The 15,079-nt window shown below is 40.9% G+C and overlaps 1 protein-coding gene and 1 long non-coding RNA gene across 6 annotated transcripts in view; one reads left to right on the top strand and one right to left on the bottom strand.

Moving 5' to 3' along the window:
- The first annotated feature begins 2,065 nt into the window (after positions 1 to 2,065).
- Positions 2,066 to 15,079, top strand: part of ACP3 (acid phosphatase 3) — a 45,654-nt gene continuing 32,640 nt past the window's right edge. For both annotated transcript variants that reach the window (XM_055295428.1, XM_055295429.2), the window contains exons 1-4: positions 2,066 to 2,235; positions 8,002 to 8,097; positions 11,361 to 11,447; positions 11,906 to 12,058. In XM_055295428.1, coding sequence (XP_055151403.1) covers positions 2,116 to 2,235; positions 8,002 to 8,097; positions 11,361 to 11,447; positions 11,906 to 12,058 — 456 coding nt within the window. In that variant the 5' untranslated portion in view covers positions 2,066 to 2,115. The remainder of the gene's footprint in view (positions 2,236 to 8,001; positions 8,098 to 11,360; positions 11,448 to 11,905; positions 12,059 to 15,079) is intronic.
- The window catches only part of LOC129491307 (uncharacterized), a 52,761-nt gene continuing 49,006 nt past the window's right edge, over positions 11,325 to 15,079 (bottom strand). For all 4 annotated transcript variants that reach the window (XR_010113915.1, XR_008660504.2, XR_010113913.1 and 1 more), the window contains exon 5: positions 11,325 to 12,483. This is a non-coding gene — a long non-coding RNA (uncharacterized lncRNA). The remainder of the gene's footprint in view (positions 12,484 to 15,079) is intronic.

Here is a 15,079-nt window from a genome sequence, read left to right as displayed (position 1 = left end):
CAAAGAGAAGGTTGCAAGTTCCCTTGAATGTCTAATCCTAATCACACATGCATTTATTATTTGCACTTTTTTTTTTTTTTTGAGACAGAGTCTCACTCTATTGCCCAGGCTAGAGTGCAGTGGTGTGATCTCAGCTCACTGCAACCTCGGCCTCCCAGGTTCAAGTGATTCTCCTGCATCAGCCTCCCAGGTAGCTGGGATTACAGGCACCCACCACCACGCCTGGCTAATTTTTGTATTTTTAGTAGATACGGGGTTTCACCACATTGGCCAGGCTGGTCTCGAACTCCTGACCTCAAGTGATCTGCCCACCTAAGCCTCCCAAAGTGCTGGGCTTATAGGCGTGAGCCACAGTGCCCAGCCTATTTGCACATGTTTCCTACTACCAGAAGCAACAGTTCTCCCATATACCACATTCCAGGGCATCCTATGATCACATAAGAACACAATCCTCCTGCCACAGCTAAGTGCAATGTACCAGGAAACAGGTTGTGAGTAAACCATTGTTCTCCCTCTGCCATTAGGACAGAAATATCATGACAGGCAGCTCTGCCTCCAAATCTTGCAAAATCTCAATGTGCACCTCAAGTTTGTATTGTTCTAGCCTACGATGGAACTGACGGGTTGGGGAAAATGGAAAGCAAATTTCCATCAGTCTGGATTGTCTTTTGTAGTGTCCCCAATGAGATCATAGGTGGAGAGGCAAGGATGTAACTCACTCAAAATGTAAGGCTTATGGCCAAAGTTGGTGACTAATAATATAGAATTGTAGGTTTGGGCTTTTTGTTTTCTTAAAAAACTCTGTCAGATTTGGAAAGGGACCACCAATCCTAGTTTTGAGATACCACAGGTAATGTCTAATTGTCTTAAGGTGTGACTAAAATTTTTCTTTTGTTTTTTGTTTGTTGTTTATTTGTTTATTTTGTTTTGTTTTGAGATGGCATCTTGCTCTGTCACCCAGGCTGGAGTGCAGTGGCACAATCTCGGCTCACTGCAACCTCCACCTCCTGGGTTCAAGTGACTCTCCTGCCTCAGCCTCCCAGGTAGCTGGGACTACAGGCATGTGCCACCATGCCCAGCTAATTTTTTTGTTGTATTTTTAGTAGAGATGGGGTTTCACCATGCTGGCCAGGCTGGTCTCGAACTCCTGACCTCAAGTGATCTGCCCGCCTCGGCCTCCCAAAGTGCTGGGATTACAGACGTAAGCCACCACACCCAGCCTAAAATTTTTCAAAATAAACTTGCTCTTACTTTTCTTCTTTAATTTAAAAATACCTCTATAGGCTACATGAGAGTTTTTGAAAAAGTATCCATGTTTGGATTGGAAATAGGCCCCAAATATGTCAACACCTGTATTTCCTTCCAGATTTCAGTCCTACAACTTTGGACTCCCAACAGATTAAGAATCACTGGTCTAAGGTTTCTAAAGTCAGGGTAGATTCCTTTCCCAAGTGACAGCCACAAAGCCAATGCTGTATCATACCCTATCTAAAGAAAAGATAAAAGTAAACTGGCAGGGCACGGTGGCTCATGCCTGTAATCTCAGCACTTTGGGAGGCCGAGGCAGGTGTATCATGTGGTTAGGAGTTGGAGACCAGCATAACCAACATGGTGAAACCCCGTCTCTACTAAAAATACAAAAATTAGCCGAGTGTGGTGGCGCGCGCCTATAATCCCAGCTACTCAGGAGGCTGAAGCAGGAGAATTGCTTGAACCTGGGAGGCGGAGTTTGCAGTGAGCCGAGATAGCGCCACTGCGCTCCAGCCTGGGTGACAGAGCGAGACTCCGTCTCAAAAAAAAAAAAAAAAGATAAAAGTAAACTGAAAACAAGAACAGAAATGTCTGCTAACATGCTCTGTGACCTTGATCAACAGCTTTCCCCACTCTTGGCCTTGGTGTCCTGACTTAAATGGGGAAACTGTGATCTCTCTCAGCTCAAAATTTACATGGCATTATTTACATTCCAAACCTGCCCTACGCTTCCTGGAAACTTTACTATTTATGAGTGTGACTCCTCCTTCCCTTTCAATCCCTTAATTAAAAAGCTTCCCCTCTACAGGCTTTTGAAGTGATAGCAGTTCCTCCTAACTCCTGCCAGAAACAGCTCTCTTCAACATGAGAGCTGCACCCCTCCTCGTGGCCAGGGCAGCAAGCCTTAGCCTTGGCTTCTTGTTTCTGCTTTTTTTCTGGCTAGACCGAAGTGTACTAGCCAAGGAGTTGAAGTTTGTGACTTTGGTAAGTAGACTTTTCTCTCATTGCTTTTTCCTTAAAACTGTGTTCCCAGCAAAGTCTGATAAGGCAAGCGTCAGGTTTCATCTTACCCTTGGATTATTTCCCAGAGACCAGGCTCTGTTCAAACTCAGAAAGTTAATAATCAAGTTTTGCAAGTTCCTCTTAATGAAGACCTAACGTGTCCTAACAAAAATACTTTTTGGTCGCTGGTTTTTTAGGGGTTGCTTTTTATTTGCTTTTGCTGATGTTATCTATTTACTTACTTTACAAATGCCTTGAATTCAGATTCCTTTTGACAGCCACACCAGTCCCGAAGAAGCCACAGCTGGCGCTGTTTATGTACCAAGGGCTGGCTTCATTCAATTTAATGATTATTTGTTTGCAAGCCAAAAAACAGTCATTTTTCTGAATTAAGTAGTCCCTTCACCTTTGTTTATCAGGAACTTAGAACAAATATTTGTAAACAGCCTTGAAGCATAAAAGTGAATCTAAATTTGGAATTTTAGGATGATTTTCTGATGTATAGATTTAGTTAATTAAAATCATTAGTACATGTGACCAGTTATGAAAAAAGGTGGGGGGTGGCTGATGCACAATGTCAGGAAAAGAAAATACACTGTTGGCATTGTTTGAAAATAGATGGAAAGAGGGTTTGCAAAGTGAAGGGGATTCATCACATTACCTAAGAGTCTGATTTTCTGTTTCTGTATCTTTTTTTCCTTCTGTTTCACTCTTTCTCTGCCTCTAAGCTGCTTCTTGCCTTTCCTCTCTCATTTTCTTTCTCTTCCCTACATTTTTTTATTTGAGATAGTGAAAGTGGGCTGTTAAGTAGATAAATTTTCTTTCTGTCAAGTATACTCAAAAATTATTTTTATAATTTGAAGGAAAGTTTCCTTAAAAATTAAAGTTCAGGCTTTTTTTTTTCAGCATAGAATATTCAAAACTCTTTACTTTCTACAGAAAATATGATAGCCATGTGCTTATTTGAATCATGATTCTTATAGTCCAGTAAATCCTTACTAGGTCATGAGTCAACAATGACAGAAAACCCAGTGAAACAAACTATCAATTTATTTACAAATGATTCACCAGTTGTCAGACTTCTGTGCAGAAAAAAATATATAATACTATGTGCCTTCTTTAGGGAAACCCATGTGAGCTAGACTTGTACTTCTATCAGTAGTTTTCTTGCTAACATGTGCATGAAGCAAGTTTAGGGACTGTAGAAATTGTACTGCATCTGCCATGCTTGTAATACTATAAACCTGTGACAAGCTGGTTGAGTGGCAATCCTCTGAGAAATCCAAGTTACTCCAAGTTCCCTGTACATGATGTATTCCCTCCTCCATGTTTTGCCCAAGTTAGCCCAGGCTAACTTCCTTTGACTACCAAATTGTTGTGGGTTTCCTATATTCAGGGACTACAAGTTAATTCTTTCCTGAGGAAAGCCAAAATACAAATCTAGCTCTCTTAGAACTAAAGAAATTAACAAATATTGCACAAAGCCAGTGTTAACTATTTTTTCCTACCATGGCTTCCTTCCATTAATGGTAGATGAAGGGCCACTTAATACATCTTTCTTGGCCCTTATAAAACAACGTCCATCTAAGTACTTAAGCCAGTAAACATCAGTTTCTTATTTTTATTGACTAAAGAGAGTATTTGACTATAAGTGGTTAAATTATACAAATAAGAAAACTCTTAGAAAATTATTAGGAGAACCAGAATTTTTTTAAAAGATGCCCATGATTAAAGTGGTAATATTAATGATAATAACCAATAGTCAATTGAGTGCTTACTGCAAGCACTTACTGCAATTGAGTGCTTACAAGGCACTGTTCTGAGTGTTCAATATGAATTGTATCACATAAGCCTGTCAACAGTCCTCTAAAGTAAGGTCGTTAAATAAAATATGGGATGACCATTTGAATTTGAACTTCAGATAAATAGCAAATAATTTTTTAGTCCCATGCAATATTTGGGCATCCTGTATTTTTATTTGCCAAATCTGGCAACCATTCTATAAAGTTTTGTAAAACTTATTATTCCTATTTTATAGATGAAGAAATTGAGGCACAAAAAGATTAAGCAACTTGCCCATAGTCACACAGATGGAATGGTGGAGACAGAATTTGAACCCAGGCTCTCTGACCCTGGATGCCTTTCCCTTTATCTCTAGACATGGTCTTTTCCTGCTGTGTGTATATAACCCAGCACATGGAGCTAGTCTGAGATCCCCCTGTAGGGTTTGCTGGATTAGCTTGACTCTGAATCAGCAGGTGGTTCCCTTGCCTTTCCTCTGTGATCTGAGAAAAATAAATCTTCCTCAATTCTGAAAAGCTGTTCTCGGCAGAAAGAGGAGGAAACTGTCCTTGGTTCTTGTTCTCAGACTAACTGAAATGCCTGTGTCCCATGAAATGCTAATTTGACAAGTTGTTAACAGGTGTACATGGGGAAAAAATCAGCTGCAATAGTCAAGTTAGCTTTGGGAATAGAACTAGGTTAAATTGTGTTTAAAAGATCTCTTTAATGCAGTAATCCTCAGTCTTTAACATGCTAATCCGCACTGTGGCTTTCAAGGAAAATATCTAGTGTTTTCCAAACTGTGTTTTCAAAATTTTGATTACAGCATTCACCTCCCTCTTTTTTTCCCCAGTGTCCTGTAGAAAACACTGAGAGAACTGACATTTTTAACTTTATATAGAAAGAATAGTAAGTATGGTGAATCTGGATGTCCTCATCAACCAGCTTCAAAAACTATCACCCATGTAATCTTGTTTCATCTACATAGCCACTCATTTCCCACACACACCCACTTGAGTTTTTTAAGTTATTTCATGCATCATATTATTTCATCCAGAAATAGAAAAATGTCATTTTAAAGCATCCTGTCTCCCCTAACCCAGAGGAAACCCACAAGTTCAGCTGATCCAAGAGAAAAATTCCATCTCATTTCACCGGTGTTAAGAAAGGGATGATGACTTACAAGGTATACACTCTTCTCATTCTTCATGGTTGACTTTCTTCATGTAGAATTCTTAATCAAGTAATATAATATTCTTGGATTTTTTTTCTTTTTCTTTTTTTTTTGAGAAGGAGTCTCACTCTGTCGCCCAGGCTGGAGTGCAGTGGCGTGCTCTCAGCTCACTGCAACCTCCGCCTCCCGGGTTCAAGTGATTCTCCAGTCTCAGCCTCCCGAGTAGCTGGGATTACAGGCGCATGCCACCATGCCCGGCTGGTTTTTGTATTTTTAGTAGAGACAGGGTTTCACCGCGTTGGCCAGGCTGGTCTTGAACTCTTGACCTCAGGTGATCCACCAGCCTCGGCCTCCCAAAGGGCTGGGATTACAGGCGTGAGCCACTGCGCCTGTCATAATATGATATTCTTGATGGAAGCAGCCTCCAAATTCTCAGCACATAATCTATACACTGGAATGGGTAACTTCCACATTACGGACATGAAGGACCTCCTAGCTACTAGGGAAGGTGGGGCTAGAGGATCACTTGAGCACAGGTGTGGTTATAGGTTGGTGGGAAGCATCGTAAATTATTTTATTGCAATGTCTGTCACCTGACTTCTCTTTGGCTAACCCAGTGGCTCTCAACTTGGGGTGATTTTCTGCTCCTATGGCAGAAAATGTGCCTTTTTCAGTTGTCACAGCTGGGGAATGTTACTGGCATCTGGGGGGTAAAGGCTAGGGATGCTGCTAGACATTCTACAATGCACAGGACAACCCCCACAACAAAGAATTATCTAGCCCAAAATGTCAACAATGCTGAGGTTGAGAAGCCCTAGAAACTAAAACAGTGTGGGGTTTGTAATTTATTGAAACCATGTAACAACTTTAGTTATTCAAAGACACATTTACGTGGGATATAAAAACTCTAAAATGTACTTCGATTGTGGAAAGAGGCATCAATGATTAACTGTAATCATTTCTGAGCATGACCAAGTCCCCCCTGAGACTAGTAACTGCAGGTGCTCACAAAAAAATATGCAGCTGTCCTTCCTGCCTTCAGGGGATCATTCATGAAAGTAATTTCTCACCTGACCAAAATGATTGCTTAACATTTATTGCATCATTGCCCCCGTTTCTGTAGACTGTTCTACCGAAGTTTTAATTTGTCACTGGTTTAAAGGGCCAAAAGATCTGTTTTCTTCAGATATTAGAGACACAAACCAAGCATCTCCCACTTTCTTGGAATTCCTTCTCAAAAATGACTAAAGTCTGAGACTGTTTTCTTATTTAATGTTTTTTGAATTCTGTTTTACAGAATTTCAAAAGAGCAGGTTCTTGGCTTACTTTTCAATGGAACATTTTAGCCAGGTAGTATAAGTACAGGTATGGGTAACCACAGATAAATCAAGGTGTTACGCAGCTGTCTCTATATTAAAAATATTTGCTGACATCAGTGTAGACTTCATCTTGTAGTTCTTCAGTGTTTTCTTTCCTTATCTTTTGTTCATAAGATAGCTTTGTGTTTGGTTTGATATTATACTGAGAAAGCATATTAGAATCAAAGCACCAAGATTTCAAAAGTCCAGACTACTCTTCCCAAAGAGAAATGTGCAATCACAATAGCATGACATGGGTACAAATGTAGAAGTATGTTATTAAAGTATTGAGAATTAGCTTTCCTAACCTCCCCACCTGCAATCTTTTACTCCTAATCTCCAAAATGAACAAATCATTGGCTCAAAATGGTCACAAATTGTATGTGGTGTTAAAAATCTATTATTTTTATTATATATAAAATGTTGCCAGGTGTGGTGGCTCATGCCTGTAATCCCAGCACTTTGGGAGGCCAAGGCAGGTGGATCACTAGGTCAGGAGTTCAAGACCAGCCTGGCCAACATGGTGAAACCCCATCCCTACTAAAAATACAAAGATTAGCGGGATGTGGTGGCGTGTGCCTGTAATCCCAGCTTCTCAGGAGGCTGAGGCAGGAGAATCGCTTGAACCCGGGAGGTGGAGGCTGCAGTGAGCCGAGATGGTGCCATTGCACTCCAGCCTGGGCGACAGAGTGAGACTCAGTCTCAAAAAAAAAAAAAAGTTATACTGGTTGGGTGCGGTGGCTCACACCTGTAATCCCAGCACTTTGGAAGGCCGAGGCGAGTGGATCACCTGAGGTCAGGAGTTCGAGACCAGCCTGGCCAACATGGTGAAACTCCGTCTCTACTAAAAATACAAAAATTAGCTGAGCGTGGTGGCACGTGCCTGTAGTCCCAGCTACTCAGGTGGCTGAGGTGGGAGAATTGCTTGAACCTGGGATTCGCCACTGCACTCCAGCCTGGGCAACACAGCAAGACTCCGTCTCAAAAAAAAAAAAAGTTATACCACTATTACTGTAATCATTAAGGGAAGACTACTTCTCATCAGAGTTTGTCTGTAGTAAAGTACTCTTGTAAGCTTTCTGTTCCTTTCTGTCCTATCTTATGTACAAACTGATCTCCATTATGTGTCACCTGCTTTCTAATGGCTGATCATCTTGATTCTTACATTACCTGAAACACAGTGAAAGTGTTAGTGAGCTTAGAATAGTGGTTCTTAACTTTTACCTAGGGAGATTTTTTAAATCCTGATGTCCTGGCTACATCCCAGACTAAGGTTGAAAGCCAGTCCTCAGAATCTTTTAAAACTCCTTAGGTGATTACAATGGGAAGCCAAAGTTAAAACCAATGATTTAGAAAAAGAAAATCTATTATAATGAGCAGAAGCAAAACACCCAAGTGACGTTTATAACATCACTCTCTCACATCTATTTTCAGGTGTTTCGTCATGGAGACCGAAGTCCCATTGACACCTTTCCCACTGACCCCATAAAGGAATCCTCATGGCCACGAGGATTTGGCCAACTCACCCAGGTTGGTTGGACTTTTAGCTAAAGATTGTTGATGAAGCTGGGTGTGGTGGCTCATGCCTGTAATCCCAGCACTTTCGGAGGCCAAGGCAGGTGGATCACCTGAGGTCAGGAGTTCAAGACCAGCCTGGCCAACATGGTGAAACCCTCTCTCTACTAAAAATACAAAAGTTAGCCAGGATTGGTGGTGGGCACCTGTAATCCCAGCTACTCGGGAGTCTGAGGTAGGAGAATCGCTTGAACCTGGGAAGCGGAGGTTGCAGTGAGCTGAGATTGCACCATTGCACTCCAGCCTGGGCAACAAGAATAAACTCCATCTCAAAAAAAAAAAAAAGATTCTTGATGAGTCTCAAGGGGAAATGTATACAGAATTGTCTGTTTTGATATTTTTTGCCCTTCTGGCTTTATTTAAATGTAAGAGATGTACATGAACAAAGACTATATGAGCTTAGAAATGCTGAAGAGAGCCAAGTGGTAATTATAAGCCAGGCTTTGAATTTCTTAGGCTTCACATGAGAAAGTGAAAAATAGTCTTGTAATCAATAAGCTGAATCAACAGCATTGGGAAACATGATTCTCCAAAGTGCTGATATCAGAATATGATTTCTTGTCAGCTGGATATATTGGGATTCGACCTTCCTTATAAGTGGTCAGTTAAACACAGGGAGCCCTACTTTCTAAAGAGCATCTAAGGAGAAGGTGAACTGGGGAGCAAAGCCATCTTTAGTCACTGTTCCAAAGCCCTATTCCCTTTGCTTGTAAGATTGGATGACTCTTCTGTTTGGAGCCACAAGGCCAGGTGAATTGCTTCTGTCCTGATCTGTTTAAATATATTAATTAAGAAAATGTCACAGAATCTTTAGAGTAGAATGTCTCAAAAACTAATGGGTCTTAATCCTGCCAAAACATTGGGATTATCTGGAGAGGTTTAAAAAATATATTGATGTCTGCCTGGGAGGTTCTTATTTAATTGGTCTAGTGTGTGTCCTGGGCATTGGGATTTTTAGAAGCTCCTTGGTGATCAGTTCACTCTAATGTGTAGCCAAGGCTGAGAATTTCTGCCCTGACTATATTTCATAGAGGAGAAAACCCAGGCAGGCTATTCGAGACCAGCATCTTCTGTCTCCCAGGTCAGAGCTCTTCTCACCATAGCCTACCCATCTTCTGTCCCTTTGAATGAAAGAGAGGCTACAAAAATGCAGATTTGCTTGTTAATACCTATGGCTCTGTATAGACTCCTGTGCTGTTGCTATGTTTTCCCATTAAGACCAAAAGATTCTTCTAGGCTGCAGGATCTGAGTTCTTCTTCTGAAGAACCTTGATTACCCATCAGATTCTATTAGGGCAGTATTTCTCAAGCTTCCATGTGCAAATGAATCACTTGGGAATCTTGTCAAAATGCAGATTCTAATTCAGCAGGTCTGATGTGGGACCTGCAATTCTGCATGTCTAACATACTCCCAAGGATGACAATGGTACTGGTACATGGACCACATTTGAAGTGACAAGGTTCTAGGGCTCAGATTCCTACCCTTGTCTAGGTACTTTTTTTTTTTTTCTTTTGAGATGGAGTCTCGCTCTGTCCCTGTGGGCTGGAGTGCAGTGGCTCGACCTCAGATCACTGCAGCCTCTGCCTCCCGGGTTCAAGCAATTCTCATGCCTCAGCCTCCCAAATAGCTGGAACTACAGGAGAGCACCACCACGCCTGGCTAATTTTTTGTATTTTTAGTAGAGATGGGGTTTCACCATGTTGCCCAGGCTGGTCTCAAACTCCTGAGCTCAGGCGATCCACCCGCCTTGGCCTCCCAAAGTGCTAGAATTTCAGGCCTGAGCCACCACACCTAGCCTTGTCTAGGTACTTTAAATCTACATAATCATAAGATGATGTCTGTCTAGATCAGTGTCTAGGTACTTTTAATCTGCCTTGTCTAGGCATTTTTAATCTGCATAATCATAAGATGATGGCTGTCTAGATCAGTGGTTTTTAAAGTGTGGTCCCTGGACCAGCAGCATCACCATCACGTGGGAACTTCTCAGTAATGTAAATTCTTTACCCAATACCCAGTGAACCATAAACTTTGGAATTAAAGCCCAGACGTCTGTGTTTTGTTGAGTCCTCCAGGTGATTCTGCGCATGCTAAAGTGTGAAAATCACTGCTTTATACAGATGACTATTTAAAAAGTCAGCTGTAAGAACACAATTAGACCTAGAGTACCTGCTTCTCTGCTACTCAGGTCATGGTATATTATTCCTTTCCCACCTCGTCCCCATCCTAGATGGGAAGTGATTATAGTGGTGGTCAAGCAAATGACAAGTGTGACAAGCAAATGACAAGTGGGACCAAGCAGCAGCCACCGTAACAACCTCCTCTCTGGCTCCCAAAGCTCTAGTAAGGCTCTGGATTAAAGACAAACTTGAGTGCTGCATTTCCAAAGCATGGTGCTCTACTATCTGCATCTGAATCACTTGGGAAACTTAATTAAAATGCAGATGTCAGGGCCCCACTCAGGAACTAATGAGCTGGAATCTCTGATGGAGATGCTGAGGAATCTGCATTTCAACATGCACCGCTGGATAATTTTGTTTCTGAGGCACAGTAATGGTTGTGGACCACAGATCTAATGCAGTGCATCTCAGTGATTACTGTCCATCAGAAGTTGGTTAAAAAATATTCTTGAGCTCCACCCCCAAAGGTTCTGGTTCAGTAGGTCAAGGGTGGGGCCCAAGAATTTGATTTCTGTAATGCTCTTAAGTGAAGCCAATACAGACCACACTTAGAGTAACATGTTCTAATTTCTTTATGAACCAGGAATTAATAAACTAGGCAGATAGTAAACCATTGCCCACAGAGGTTGAAAGAGACTTTCAGATTCATCGAGTCTAATCTCATCAGATGGTTGAGCTTCTTCCACAAAATCCCCACCAAGTGGGTCTCTTTGAATGCTCTACCAACAAGGATCCCACTACGTCAGAGATGAACCATTTACTTAGATCAATCACCCAACTATCAACTAAGCACTTACTATGTGCAAGTTTCTATGTTAAGTGCTAATGAAGATAAATGAGTTTTCTCAGGGAGTCAGGGAACTGTAACTAAAGAGCACAGCTCTTTGGTTTTCATTTAAATATGTGTCATTGTTGTGGAACTATTAAACCACACCATTGTTCATTCTACACACATAATGAAAAAAATCAACAAATTTTTATGATAGTGTGATTCATAGAACTTACTTTCATTAATTTTTGCTTTTATTTTTTTCCCATAGCTGGGCATGGAGCAGCATTATGAACTTGGAGAGTATATAAGAAAAAGATATAGAAAATTCTTGAATGAGTCCTATAAACATGAACAGGCAAGTTGGGGAGCCAAGAGTGGGAACTTTGATCTTTGAAATAATTAAAATAATTCTGCATATATAAAAGTGCTTTGCCTGTTTTCCGAGGAACTTATACAAGTCAGAGATCTTGTTTACAAATATATTCCTCTTTATGTAACTTTTTATTCCAAAAAATTTGTGAATATGAGTAATTTCAAGATTTTATGAACACCTGAATAAATACTTTGGCTTGACAAGTAGCCACTGCTTAATTGATCTCATTTGTCAATTCAACTATTGGCCAACCAGGTTGCTTTGTACCATGATCATAATATTGCTCATTCCTTAACAAGTATTATGATTCTGATGTTAGCACAATGTCTGTAGTATTTCACTGTGGGTGTCCTGTCCTTTCTCTAATACCTTGGCAGCTCTGTAGAAAAAAACCTCATGTTCCCTTTATGTTCGCTTCTGCTTTGATTTTCCTACTCTAGGTTTATATTCGAAGCACAGACATTGACCGGACTTTGATGAGTGCTATGACAAACCTGGCAGCCCTGTTTCCCCCAGAGGGTGTCAGCATCTGGAATCCTACCCTACTCTGGCAGCCCATCCCGGTGCACACAGTTCCTCTTTCTGAAGATCAGGTCAGTATACTGGGAAAACCAGGAGATTTCAGATGGACCTAGAATGAGGAAGGCAGGCTACTCAGTAGTTGTGGATTTGGGAGTCTGGACACTCCTTGAGCTGTACAGTTTTAATTCTTTCTTAAATAAAGATACGAAGGACAATTGAGGACATGGAAAACCCTAGCTAAGAGAGAGTAGGAACCAAATTTCTCTTTGGATCTGTATGATCCACTTTGTTTTGCCACTCTTACAACTCTTGGCAATTTGCCCCCTCATCGTCATACACACACACACACACAGAGAGAGAGGGAGAGAGACGAGTTCCCCAGTGTTCTGCCTTAATTCCCAGGCTTCTGGTGCCCCAAACAGGTTTCTCCACTCTCCAGATTATCCAAAGATCTTTATACTGCCAAACACTCCTCCACTCATGAAAATCCACATTCCTAGGTAGAGAAAAAAAGAAAGATTTCAGTGCATAATTATTGCCCAACATTTTATATGAATCATCGTGTTACCTTTCATAACAACACTGAATGGACAACATTCTTGTTCTCCTTTTACAGTGAGGGAAGTAAGTGCTTGGAGAAGTTAAATAACAAACAAATTGGTCCAAAGCCACACTGCTGGCAAGCATCACTCTGGGATAAAACTAGGCCTATTTCATTGCAGAGCAATTTTCTTTCCTATAAAATCACGATTCTCAGACTTAGCTGCATATTAAAATCACATGGTTTTTTTAAAAAAATCCTGATGCCCAGGGCACTCTCCGTAAGAAATCGGAATGTCTGAGGGTGGACCCAGGCATCAGTGTTTAAAAAATAATCTCCCTCAATGATTCCAGTGGGGAGCCAAGTTTGAGAACCAGTACTATAAACTAAGCTGCCTGAATGAGGCTGTTTGAGAGAAACTCTCAAACATGTTTACACGGTGGGACCGACCAAGCTTTCTTTAATCTTTTCAGAGGAATGGGTATTTTTAAAGTAGTAATAGATAAATCTAACTAATCTTCCAGGTGTGAAACTTAAGGCTATATGAAAGAAATAGTTTGGGACAAAGAATCCCTTCCTAATTTCCCTGCAGTCCCATCATAGGCATGACCATCGCATCTCTTTATGGCTGAAGCTTAGCCTGACTGCTGGACCCAGACTTTTGCCCAGTGACCTCTGGGGTAGGTTACTCTCCTCTTTGTCCTGCCAGTACCCCTAGAAATTTGACTTAATTGCTGCATCTAGGGACTTAAGGATTTTTCCCAAATGCTGTGTAGAAAGTCACTGGAGTTAAATCTACTCCAATCATTTTTCTGCTGTTTCTTGAAAAGACAGGATGATTTATTTATATCTCTTTCCCTTCACAGAATCAGAAGGGAAGTATTGTGATTACCAGTGTTCTTAAGCATTTGTGAATATTTTATTCCAAAAAGAAAAAAAATCACTTTACCAGCCTTTTCTGCAGAGATAAAGACTGGAGGTCAGGTGCGGTGGCTCATGCCTGTGATCCCAGCACTTTGGGAGGCCGAGGCGGGCGGATCACCTGAGGTCAGGAGTTCGAGACCAGCCTGGCTAACATGGTGAAACCCCGTTTCTACTAAAAATACAAATATTAGCTGGGCATGGTGGCACACACCTGTAATCCCAGCTACTCGGGAGGCTGAGGCAGGAGAATCACTTGAACCTGGGAGGCGGAGGTTGCAGTGAGCGGAGATTGCACCATTGCACTCCAGCTTGGGCAACAAGAGCGAAACTCCATCTCAAAAATAAATAAAAAACAAAACAAAAGAAAGACTGGATAGCAGCACCAAAATTTAGCAAAATGTAGACCACAACAGCTATTTAACCATTAATCCTGAATGATAGTAATTAAGTTACACAGAAAGAGAATGCAGGTGCTAGTAGAAGACGAGGAAAGAAACAGGGAGAGTGAGGGAGAGAAAGAGAGAAGCAAGAAACATTATCTACATATGGCTTCCATCTATCTGATTCACTAAGGTCAAAAAAATTCTCTCATATCAACTAAGAAATCTAATGAAACCAATCAACACTAGCTTATTCCCAGCATTTAGCTGTGCTGAATGCTGTAGAGAAATAGGAGGCCAAGTTTTTCTAATTTATAATTTGATGAAAGCAAATTAGCATATGTGAAATGTGTAGAAGACATTATAAGATGGCGGGCAATAATTTCAAGTACAAGCCACATACGCTGGGTGAAGTCACAGAATGAGACTTACGTGCAGTTACCACAGGGCAGTCGTTCAGGTCTTCATAGAGTGAGAACTTGAACCAGACCTCAGAGGAGAGGGAGGAAGGAGAGGAAGGCAGCACAAAAACATGACCATGAGTGAATATGTAGAATGCCAGTTCTTCTGTGCCCAGAGTTCATATTTAGAAAGAGAATTAAAATAAAATTGATTATATTGGACACAGATTAGATAATCCAAATTTAATAGCCAGGAGGAATCTTGAGTTGAAAGAAAGGCAGTGTGAAGTTAGAAGAAGGGCTGAATTTGAAGTTGGAAAACCTACGTCTGAGAGCCAACTACCACTTCAGATATATGACCTTGAATAACCTCCGTAAACCTCAGTTTCCTTTCTGTAAAATGGGAAAATAGCACCCACCTAACTTCTTCTTAGGGATTTGTGAAAATCAAGTTAGTTAAAAAATGGAAAACACCATAAACTGCAAAATTCTGAACAGATGTCTCGGCGATTATTCTATTTATTTTCAGCCTGACTCAATTTGTGGATGAAAAAAACTAACATCCAGGAAGTAATGAATTAAATTCCAGGCCTTTTAATGAACAGTCTTGGGCTTTTTCTCTCAACAATATAATTTCTCCTATGGAACAATTTGAAAGCCAGGCATGCAAATTTAGACTAAAAGCAATGGACATAAAAGAAACCTGTATACATTCTTCAGTATTATGCACATGTGATGAGTGGTGCCTTTGGGCACTTGCCTGACAGTAGCTTGGACAGAAAAGACACTGGAGCCTCAGAGAATAACTATTGAAGCAATTCTGGAATTAAGAAATAAGGCCTGAAA

Source organism: Symphalangus syndactylus, chromosome 10 (assembly GCF_028878055.3).
Source record: "Symphalangus syndactylus isolate Jambi chromosome 10, NHGRI_mSymSyn1-v2.1_pri, whole genome shotgun sequence".
Taxonomy (NCBI): Eukaryota; Metazoa; Chordata; class Mammalia; order Primates; family Hylobatidae; genus Symphalangus; species Symphalangus syndactylus.
The sequence above is the reverse complement of the archived record's forward strand: the minus strand, read 5'-3'. Positions and strand labels throughout refer to the sequence as shown.